This window comes from Canis lupus, chromosome 19 (assembly GCF_011100685.1).
Source record: "Canis lupus familiaris isolate Mischka breed German Shepherd chromosome 19, alternate assembly UU_Cfam_GSD_1.0, whole genome shotgun sequence".
In the NCBI taxonomy this organism is placed as follows: domain Eukaryota; kingdom Metazoa; phylum Chordata; class Mammalia; order Carnivora; family Canidae; genus Canis; species Canis lupus.
Genome location: NC_049240.1, coordinates 46,657,367 through 46,669,574, shown reverse-complemented (window position 1 = coordinate 46,669,574; position 12,208 = coordinate 46,657,367). Strand labels below are relative to the sequence as shown.

At 36.4% G+C, this 12,208-nt stretch overlaps 1 protein-coding gene across 1 annotated transcript in view; it reads right to left on the bottom strand.

Annotated features, from left to right (window-relative positions):
- Positions 1–4,885, bottom strand: part of KYNU (kynureninase) — a 129,746-nt gene extending 124,861 nt beyond the window's left edge. Inside the window, exon 1 of the mRNA XM_038565112.1 lies at positions 4,399–4,885. Within this exon, the coding sequence (XP_038421040.1) occupies positions 4,399–4,456 (58 nt within the window). The 5' untranslated portion in view covers positions 4,457–4,885. The remainder of the gene's footprint in view (positions 1–4,398) is intronic.
- Between the last annotated feature and the right edge of the window lie 7,323 nt (positions 4,886–12,208).

The following is a 12,208-nucleotide window of genomic DNA, read 5'->3' as shown; positions in this document are numbered from 1 at the left end:
GCCAATATCTATAATACAAATTTTAAAATACATAATTTGTCTCATGAGCTTATGAATTATTCTATTTCCTATCAAGACATTCTAGTGTATTTTTTTTCCTTCTAGGTTTGTTCTTCAGTAAAGAAATCAGATACAACTTTGACTTTGTATTTCATGATACCTTTTTCAAAATATTTTGACACATTGGATGATAAATCATACACCAGGGGCAAGAGTAATGGTGATGAAAGTACTGCAGTTTTGAAAATACAAATACATGGATTCAATGGATAAAATTGTGCCCAAATGAAGAGAATGTGGGTCCCTCCATCATCAGCAGGTCAGGTGCTTGCTGCAGAAAGGCAGGTCAGCTCTAAGGGCAGAGTCTGTTTCCTACACAGGCTGGAGTGCCAGGCTAATGTGAGTTCAAGTGCAAAATAATGGCTTCTGATTTCCCAGCCGCATCTCTTCCATCTGTCACTATAGTGTACATTCTAAACTTTCTGTGTCTAGCTTGCGACTTTGGTCCCGGATTAAATATAGTACAGAAGAAATCATTCAATTTAAATATAGATTAAAATTAAATTTAAATCTAAGTTTATATGTGTATCTAGATCTGACAAAAGTACTAGCTCAATCAGAAAGGGAGACAGAACATGAGAGACTCCTAACTCTGGGAAACAAACTAGGGGTGGTAGAAAGGGAGGTGGGCGGGGGTGTGTGTGTGTGACTGGGTGACGGGCACTGAGGGGGGCACTTGATGGGATGAGCACTGGGTGTTATTCTATATGTTGGCAAATTGAACACCAATAAAAAATAAATTTACTTAAAAAAATGAAAAAGCTTAATAGATAACTAGTATGCACTGAATCCTCACCAAGTGTCAAATGCTGTACTAGTGTTTTATATGTATTATCTCATCTAATCTTTAGAGGAAAAAAAGGAGCTAGAAAAGTGACAAACTAGATAAAGATTTATATCAAGGATATTTGAGGAATTCCTAAAGAAAAAAAAGATAGAAAACACAATAAAAAATGGGCAAGGGATTAAAATATGTAATTCACAAAGGGAAAACCTGAACAGTTAATACATTTTCAAAGACATGGAAATCAAAGAAGTGTACATTGAAGGCATGCTAACATACCTTTATACATCAGTCATGATAGAAATTAAAATTTTCAGATGACATCTACAGTTGGAGAGAATGAGGAAACGGGAAAAGTCTTGGACATTTTGGTCTTAACCAATAAGGAGAACTTTCTGCAATTTATTGAAATGAAACAGAAACATACTATATGATTCAGCAATTCCACTCCGGGGGATAGATCTGTATTGTTTTTACCATTTCAGATATTTGAACTAACTCAGCAGACCCCAAAAATATACCCAGTTGAGGCTTTTGTTTAAGGAATGTAGGCAAGCATCAGAGATCTCAGAGATATCCACAGTATATGAACTCCCTATGGGCCAAGTCTCTGTGCCCTGGGAGTGAGCTGATTCTCTGACTTGAGCTGCCAACATCAACATGAGGAATTTATCTTTAGAAGAGCTCCCTCCCAAAGTTCTCAGTAGCTTGTTAAGTAGTTGAGTCAGGCTAATCCAAATGTTAGACCAGTGGCAAACTATCAGTAAAGAAACTAACCTTGCATGTTGTCAGGGAAGTTTCAGACCCTAAACAAAAGATTAGAAATTCCCCTACCCTTACATTACTGGCTGAGTCAAAAACCAGACATCTAAGCATCCCCAGGGGGTAAAAATACATATCTCTCAGTCTAGTTGAAAATTAGGTCTATTTCTTGTAGAAATGCCCCTATATTGACAGAAAGAAAGGTGTGATGATGTCCATCTGCAGCATGCTTTTGAGGGCAAGTATCTAGGAATGCTGTCAAGGAAAATAAATTAAAAGGTGTGATACACATGTGACGGAATATTATCTAACAGTGGAAAGAATAAGGTTTGTCTATCTCAACATAGATATCAAAAGTAAAATGTTCAGTAAAAACCGGAACCATGACATTTTCCCAATATATATTCATAATGAAATGTATTGTATGATGCAGCTTATGAGCATACAACCCACTGAAATATGCTATATATTATTTAAAAATCCACAGTGATGTAAATAAGTCTTGGATAGTGGTTTGAGAAGAATGCAAATTATGAACAAAAGAGTAGATGCTTATTGTGGGAGGGAATTTGGATTAAAAATCTTTTAAAGGTAAATGTGATATTTACACACACACACAAGAAATCTTTTAAAGGGAATAAAATAAAGTGTGTATATGTATGAAAATTTCTATGTAATATAGAGTCCCCAAATTAATAATAGGTAATATAGTAAAAGAGAAAAACAAAATAATCAGAGCTGGTATTAAAAAATGACAAATATTTCTGTAGATAGAAATAGATAAAACAACATAGGGGCACTTGGGTGGCTCAGGTAGTTAAGCATCCCACTCTTGATTTCAGCTCAGGTCATGATCTCAGGGTCCTGAGATCAAGCCCAGAGTTGGGCTTTACGCTGAGTGTGGAACCTGCTTGAGATTCTCTCTCCCATCCTCTGCCTCTTCCCCTGCTTTTGCTCCCTCTCCCTCAAAAATTAATTAACTGAATGTTTTAAAAAAGAGAACAGTGAGTAGTGCTGAAGTAATGGAACTACAAGTCTTTGTATCTGGGTGGAAAAAAAAGACTAACAAGTTGGCTCCTGTAGGAGATAAAAGTGCCCCTTACAGATTGGACTACCGGAACTATGATTGTTGCTTTAGGAAATGGAGGAAAGAATGGGGGGGCGGATTATCTGGATAGGCAATTAAAGTAAGAAGAGAGAGCAAATTGGAATAATCATATGAGATTCTCAAAATGCCTGCAAACTCAAATTATACTTAAATATAGCACTAAGAAAGATAGACGTAAGGATTAGCCACTCAGATGATAAATTCACTCAGATGATAAATTCACTCTGCCTATAATTATAATAGTAATGTGTTTTAGATTAAGAAATTAAAAAAAAACAGGAAATTCAAAACAATATGATACAAATTAAAAAATTAAAGTCTTGATAATAAAATAAGTAGATACTAAAAAAATCCATAGATACAATAATTCTAGGTTGAATATAGTTGAATAGAGAATTTGTATAGAGCAAGTTGCTCCCTAATGAAAAGATATAAGCTGACCAAACAATATACCTACTAAATTTCACAATTTGATTTCTGCCATCCCTAGATAATCTTTTCCCCCAAATACATGATTCAAATCCTATGCCTGATGGACTCAATTCAACTATTTTATATGCATTTGAAACACAGTCACCCCACTTCAAATAGATAATTTAAGCTCCACCCAAATTAAAGGTTAAGGTTAACATGTAAAAGCAGAAACTTTGGGATATGTACATTCTTGCTCATTATGAATATGATTTCTCATTATTCTAAAATTTATGACTAATAATAAAATTTAACCCAGAAGCCAATTCCCAATTTAAAGTAGTGAAAGAAAACTACTCTAGCAACAATGCAAATGTCCATTAGATGAGAACATGCTCCTGATATAAAATATGCACAAACACTGCAGGATAAGGATAATAAAAGTCCCTCTTCTTACTGAGGGGGAAATCTCTCTTCCCTCACAGTTCTCTATAATGGTATCTGTTCTACTAGTTTGTTGTTTGGTATTTAGTCCATCCTTAAGTATTTCGTCTGATGGGTATAGAATAATGTGGTTTTGAATTCTGTGTATAAATAAATATGCTTCATTTCTCTGTTAGGTGAATGATTCTGAGTTGTGCGTTGATGGTCCATTCCTTTTTTTAAATTTATTTTTTATTTTTTTTAGTATTCTGTTATTTTTTCTTTGGTATTATAAGGAAGAAGTTTAGTAATTGGTTTTCTTTTGCAGATAATTTGTTCTTTCTGTCTGGAAGCTTGTTAATTTATTTAAATTTTTTTTAGAATACGGAAGTTCTTCCAAAGTGTTCTGGGATGGATGTTTGTGTTGTGTGTATGTGTGTATGTGTGTGTGTGCACAGGTGTACACATGTGCATAAGTATGGGAAATTCTTCTCTGTCATTTCAGTAGTTCTAGGCTCTCCTCAACCTCTTTCACTTTCCCTTTCTTTAACTTCTATATTTCACATGCAGACTTCCTGGATACGCTTTACAAATCCCTTCCCAATTTCTTCGCATCTTTGCCATTTTAATATTATGGGATACTAGCCCAAATTTAACAATCGCCACCTACTTCAATTCTTCTAGTTTTCAAATTGGGGAATTATATATTTCAGTACCTGAAAATATTATTGTTAAATAACTGAATTAATCTCAAGGTCCTTTTTTGTTTCTGTAGCAGTTGTCATCAGTTTCCAGATTCAATTTCAAAGTAAGATTCAAACTCAAATTCAAATTCACTAAAAGAACATACCTCTTTGGAGTCTTTTCACCGCTCTTCTGGTCTCTAGGTGCTGAATTCCCACAAGCATATTTCTACTCCTGGCTTTGTTTGCCTTTATAATTCAGATGATGCTATAGCCATAACTTGAAGGATGCGAGTGGCAGGAAGTGCTGCAATATCCACCACCAGGCCTTAGTGACCTAAGAGCTGGCAGTGTCTGCCTTCTGTTGAAGTTCCCAAAGAACGCTTTCCACTTTGTAGCCTCTTTCATTGAAAAATTGCTATTCTCCAAAACGCAGAAGGTGTGTCTACTGATAAAATGTTCCAACATTTCTCTCCAGGCCAGGGTTCTTCTAGGACCAGACACTTGTTTGGGTGCCAGACTTCTCAGCAGTCCAGAGACTGGTGCAGATGGAGTCTTCTCCAGGACCCTCTGCACACTCTCCACACTTGTTCCCCAGGCATCTATCTGACTAACAGAAAGTAAACTTTCTGTGTACACTTTCTTCCTTTTTTTTTTTTTTTTTTTTTTTCTATTCCAGTTTGGGGTTGGGTTTGGGGAGTGGAGGTTCTGCTTTTCCGTCCTCAAGCTTTCATGTGGAGAAACTTCAGCTTGAGTTACTGTTTGGCTTCAACCACTTCCTAGTTTTCTGTGTTCCGGAACTGCTTATCTATGGAAAATATGCATACCGTTTGCTTCACCTATGTCCTAATCTTATTAGGACAGAGCCTGCCTCACAAGGCTCTAGGCCTATGATTTTATTAGAGAATAGATGTGATGTATTACAGAGGGATAGAAGCCCATCGCCACCAGGCTTCAAACCAGCTTTGAATAGTAACAGAGCAGCTATTCTGAACCTCCTGTGCTTTAATTACACCCTCACTGTTTCCTACCCAGCAATCCGAGACCTTAGCAATCCACTTAGTAGTGCTTCATTCAGGAGCAGTAGTCGAGGATATGATTGGAACTGAGAGGGTAGGATGGTGGGAACATGCATTCCATCATTTTTTTCAGACTCTCTTTTATCACATTTTTACTTGATTTTTGTGGAGTTCGAGCTCTTTTACAGCGATATTAATACATGGTCTTTCTATATTTTATAGTAATGCTACCCTGATGAATTCAACTATTTCCTTTGCTCTTCATTGCATAGAGAGACCATTCTGCTATCTCCACTTCCAGATGTATCAGTCTTTCTTCTCCCAAGCCACCTTAGGTTCATTACAAAGGAGGTATTGAAAATAGAACCAATGAAAAAGTACACCATCACGCCTCATTTATCTTCTTCAGAAATAGCCTCAGAAAAAGAACACACACCATTCTACAGCACATCTCTGTAATTACAGACACTCACTGTGGTCTCAATTTATGCTTTAACTTCTAACTGAGATTGAAATCAACTTGTTCTTATACCACGGGGCTTACTCTTTATTACAAAGTTGTTCATGTAACTGCTCATGCAAATGCTTCTGAGTTACATAATATTGGCCATTAGCTTCAAAGAAGGCCTCTCTCTATCTATATATATATATCTCCACTCTATTCTTAATGATGATAATTGTAGGCAGTGCTATAGAAAAGTCTTGATTACAGGTCACAACTGGGAATTGTTCAGATTTGTGGTCAATATAGTGAAGTCTTTTCAGGAGTACTTTATCTTCTAAAATTCATTATTTGAAAATTCTTTGTCTTGATAACTCATTTTGAATTCTTTGTTCAATTCAAATTTTGATTTTTTTTCCCATGCTACTCAAAACACACTTAAACACATCTATAGATAAAATTATAATGACCCTGAATAAAATATTACAAAGAAAGAAATTGCACATAGATACAGAAAAAAAAAATCCCAGCTATAGTTTATAAAAATCTGTTCCTTAAAAGCCAGATTTGTTGCAAACGTTGTGGAATATTTCACGGACTCTCATTAGAGGTAGAAAATGAGTTTTACCACTCAGGAAAATAAAACACAAATATATAATCCCTCTGCATCAATATTCAATATAGTATTTTCTCTTAAAAGAAAACAATTTACATTTTAAATACATAAGGATCAGATGCACATGCAGACACATAACAGCACCTGCTTTGTACCCTGAAGAAATTTACTGCATTTTCTTCTAATCTGTATTACAATCTATTATCTAGCTCCTGTATGAAAACTATTTTAGGAGTGTTGTTTTAAAACTTAAACTACTATAATGTAGCTCAAGCAAATGATAGAACTTAAACTCAATATTCAGAGTATGGCTCTCTACCAGTGATAGAAATTGATCATTCTAAATCTCCAAAGTCAGAACATATTCAGGAGATAAAAGCCTTAATTTAGCTTTTAAAGCAACATATTTTATTCTGCCCAGAAAATAATTCTCTGACATTTTTGGACACCCATTATGTGCAGAATGTCAACAGACCACCAGTAAGAAACATGATTCTAAAGCTGTTTTAATTGCTGAACTTTTTTTTCAATGCATTTTGTTCTTTGTCCCTTGAATTAAATTGTGGCCCTAATGCTGAATAAATCATGACATTTCCGATCGCTGAACAGATGGTCTTCTGTTACTTTAGGCTCTGTCTTGATGATAGCTTCTCTTAAGTGAAATCTCCTCGCTTTTTCCAGAATATGCCACCTTTCGTTTGTCTTCAGCTTCTCTGCTACATCCATTCCAGCGTCGTACAATACCTTTCATGTTTGTTTCTGAAATCTTGTGTCAGAAGTCCCACCAAAATAAAAAAATTTTCCTAAACGTATCGGTCCTAATGATTCCACAAAACATTAATATTTAACTTTTTTAATGTCACTATTTGCTTTTGAAAATTGATTATTTAATAAATATTTGGAGTTTGGGATATTGGGATAAATATTTAGAAGTATTGGAATAAATATTTGATCTCCAAATCAGACCTTTCTAAGGCCAGGCCTATGTTACCCTCTCCTCTAATGTCTGGCATGGACCTTAGTAGGAGCACCATGCATCAGTGTTGACTGATTAATTGACTGTTTCTTCCATTTGTCATGCTATCTGTCATTCCCATTTCACTCCCTGCACAGGGGCTCTCTAGGTTTGTTGCTGCTATCCATCTTTAGAGCTATACCATATAGCAAGGCTGGATGCACAACGGATTTTCTCAGCGTTGTATAGCTGACACTCAAGGTTCTTATATCAAATATTATATCTAGGCATGGAATGAAATTATATAGCCACAAAGATTTGCTAAGACATTCATAGGATTTTGGAATTAAATGATGTAGGGGAGGAAAAACCTCTTCCTCTACCAGTTTCAGGTTTTCCTGTTGAGAGCTAATAAATTAGACTGGCCAAAGACAGATTAATGAAAGAAAAAGAAAGAAGTCTATTAAAAGATTCAGAAGTCCATGTGGCACTTGGGAATACTCAGAAATGGGTAACTCAAAGATTTGGTTAGAACCGGGCTTGTGCAGTATCTTAACAAAGAAATAATACATTTTTAGAAAAAAACGACAAGACAAAAGAAAAGAACCTTAAGTCTCTAGGGGCACCCAATTATGGAAAGGCAAATATATGGGACACTACTGATAGATCAAGGCTAGCTAGGAAAGCCTGTCCTGTAGATTCCTCTGGTGCTGTCTCTAGGCTAATAGAATCTAAAGTTGTCTCACTAGGGGTGTCTGGTGGCACAGTTGGTTGAGTCCAACTCTTTGTTTTGGCTCAGGTCATGATCTCAGGGTCTTGATGTCAGAGTCATGATCTCAGGGTCAGGATTTTAGGGTCCAGAGATTGAGCCCCACATCAGTCTCCACGCTCAGCCTGGCATCTGCTTGAGATTCCCTCTTTCTCCTTCTGCCCCTCTCGCTTGGCTTTTTCTCTTTCAAATAAATAAATAAATCTTAAAATTTTCTCCACTGATTAACTTTTGTCCTTCCTGCTACAAAGGGGGGGGGGAGTAAATTGTAAATTTACAATTGTAAATTGTTGTAAATTTATGTCCTGCTCTTAGGCAAATGCATATTTGGTGGAGAGGTAGACTTTTCTTGTATTTGCTTCTTCTCAATTGCCTTCAACTAAAAATAATCCTCATGCCAAAGCAGCATATTTTGCTGTGGCCTTTTCTGCTGTCCTACACTGTTTTTTTTTTTTTTTTTTTTTTTAAGATTTTATTTATTTATTCATGAGAGACACAGATTGAGAGAGAGGCAGAGACATAAGCAGAGGGAGAAGCAGGCTTCTCGCAGGGAGCCTGATTGCGGGACTCGATCCTGGATCCCAGGATCACCACCTGAGCCGAAGGCAAGCATCCAACCGCTGAGCCACCCAACCACTGAGCCACCCAGGCATCCCTCCTACACTGTTTAAGTACTATGCCTGGAGCCTCTACTTCCAAGGCAATGTTTAGTGTATCCAAGTTTCTAACATTAGGATAATGCAAAGGTAAGAAATAAAGAAATCAACATAGATATGTGGCTTATAGACTTTTTTTTCTTTCTTTTTTTTTTTTTTTTTAGACTTCTTAGTCTTTTTTTTTTTTTAATTTTTATTTATTTATGATAGGCACACAGTGAGAGAGAGAGAGGCAGAGACACAGGCAGAGGGAGAAGCAGGCTCCATGCACCAGGAGCCCGACGTGGGATTCGATCCTGTGTCTCCAGGATCGCGCCCTGGGCCAAAGGCAGGCGCTAAACCGCTGTGCCACCCAGGGATCCTGACTTTTTTTTTTCTGTTTAGATTGACTCTATGCACAAAATCTTCCAAGAGAAGTTTTTAAAAATCCTATTTTTCATTTCAGAAGATGGCTACTCAAGGGCAAGATCACACACACAGGAGCACTCAAGGTGGAAGAGCAGAGCTAAAGCTTCAAAGTGATTGGAGGAATTAACAAGGAAATATTAAGAACTATTTGATGTGTAATAAGAATCCTGAGTCTAGAGGGAAATGCACAGGCAATACATCCAATCAGACCATGAGAAAAACTCTGGCCAATGATTTCCATGTGTTCTTTACTAATAAAAAAAAAATGTGGATGCTGTAGTTTATGGTTTGTAATATTTAGAGAAAAACATACTTGGCTCTCTTAGCATATATGGGTTCAGGTATCTTCTACATTTTTCTTGATACGATATGTTAAAAACACCTCAGGGTTTTGCTGTCTATAGAGTGTCCTGGTCTGGCTGGACACTGATTTTCTATTACGTTATATTCTGGTAAACAGGAGGAAAAAACATGAAAGCTGTAGACTTTACAGAATGCTCTCATCAAGATAATTACTTTTTCCTCAGTGTGCTACAAGTGCCACTGTGCTGAGATGTCAAATGTGATATGAATATAAACCCAAATTATGGTATCCAGAACATTAATGAAGTCTATAGTTTTATTTTTAAATTATTTTTATTTTTTTAAAGATTTTATTTATTTTTTGATGAGAAACATAGATAAAGAGAGAGAGGCAGAGACACAGGCAGAGGGAGAAGCAGGCCCCATGCAGGGAGCCTGATGCGGACTTGATCCAGGGACTCCAGGATCTGGCCCTGGGCCAAAGACAGGCCCTCAACCACTGAGCCACCCAGGGATCCTGAAGTCTATAGTTTTAAAATCATCTCCCATTAGTTAACAACTGACTTATCTATTTCAATCAGACTACCCTTTAACTGTACAAAATACACCTCCTCTCTTCTCTTCTTCCATGTGCAACACCCTCCCAACACAGACACAGGTGCCATGCTGTCATGCTCTTTCTGTACTGTTTCTTTTCTCCTTGGATGGCTTCTTTCCTCTCAGGCCATCCATATCCTGACTATCCTTTGGAAGTCGTGGGTCACGTAACACCCACTTGACAGTACTGAATGCCTCTTTTCTCTAATTCTCTTTTATTGTTGTCAGTCAATTACATCAAACACAGTCAAGCAGATGAATATAGGACACACTCAATCAACTTTATGATGATTTATTTCTCTGCAGATGGCATTGTAAAAACAGAGGTCATGCATAGGAGTCAAAAGTCGGATATTTGCTACACTGAGTCAGTTGAGTGCTGCCCTCATCAGAATCCTGTCACTTAGTAGGACACCAAAGAATTGTTATGGGGACTCATGGTTGTACTTGATGATGACCTCAAATATCAAAAGGGAAAAAAAGCTCCAAAACCACCACCGTTTCCCTTGAAACCCTGTATGGGATTGTTGTTAGTGCATTTTTAGGACATTTATGATGGTATTTGTTTCTAACTTGTATAATCACTTGATTTATGAGAAGGGCGGATCTAGGAGGAATTGTCAAATGGAGAAGCCTCCCTCCTTTATTTTTTGTCTCCTGCCTCAATTTATCCAGTGCTCCCATACTGCTGCCTTTCCAATTATGTATGAAACCTAGTTTACACACACTCATACTGTACACACACACACACAAACACATGCCTCTCACAGCCAGGAAGAAAATTTTAAAGTGCTAAAGGTACTTCGTGTCACTACAAGTATGTACACTTTACAGGAGAAGGAAAACACCAACATCTTTGCTGAAATTGGTAAATAATGTCACCAAAACTAGTCTATATTTTTAAGTCAGTGGCAAAATGAGAGAAAGAAATAGGAACCAAAGATACAAAGTTTTGCATTATTTCCCTTCATGTTTGGTGAAACATGGCTTTTACATGATCATGTCAAGCCAACACTTCCCCCCAGATCCACTGATCACTTAAAGGGCGCACACGCACACACATAAATGTGAATATTGATAGGTGGCATGTTTTTATGAGTCATATACATCTCTGAATGGTTTATAAATTTTACTTTCTTAAAATAAACTCAGGAACTCTACCTGAAGCAACCTTCTATATTAGAAAATATTGTAAATTTAATCTAGTGGGATGGTGAGGGGAAGCATTTGTAACAAGTATGTGTGTTTTGATCATTGATTTACGTAGTTAGGAAATTCTCTAAATGGGCAGTGGACAGACTTTCACTGCATAAGGACTTTTTTTTTCTAATTTAAGAAAAATAAAAATGGATGAGCCAATTTGTAGTTCTGGTAAATTTTTGTAGAAATGCTGGTGTAATTTTAGAGGAAAAAATTGATATTCTGCAAAATTAAAGCTCAGTGCCAAACAGACTGAAAATATTAAAGAGATGAATGAGTGTAAATATAAAGACTAGCATAGCAAAATGCTGTGGAACTCATCAAATAGAAAAATCGGAGTCTAGTCAGAAACTAACTGCATTAAATGTAGAGAAGCATATGCAGAAATACATTTAAAAACTATAAAGTCTACAACAGAAAATATAAGGATCAATAGCTAAATGCATAAATGGCTAAATTAATATATAAATAATCACAAAATTCGGCAAGATTTATATATCTCATATCAGGGACAAAGGTGCAGCAAATCTTTCATATAGTCTTATTTATTCAAATAAATGTTCCAAAATTATGTCCTATTTGTCAAAATGATGGTGCCAATGGATAGTTGCATTTTAAATTAACTTTACAGGAATTTTTTTTTTTAAATGGAAAGTTGGTGTTTCTCTGAAATTTTAATCAATCAGAATGTGGGAGAAAAACTATAGAGTATTGTTTCAGTCTTTCACTGTATTGGTTTGCGTAGATCTGGGCTACAGTTACCCATAACTCATGAATGACTGTCTTAAAACTTTCAGGAAGCTCAAACGCAATGCCAATAATAAATCCCACATTAAACGCCACAAAATTTGGTCGGATCTAATCAGCTTCATATAGACTTAGAGTTGATCCTGCATTTAAAAAGGTGCCTAAAAAGACATTAACCGCATATTGCACTTAATTATGCTTGAATCACAAGTTTTATTACCCTCTCTGTGAGTTGGCTACTGGAAGCTCAGGACCCCAATTCCAG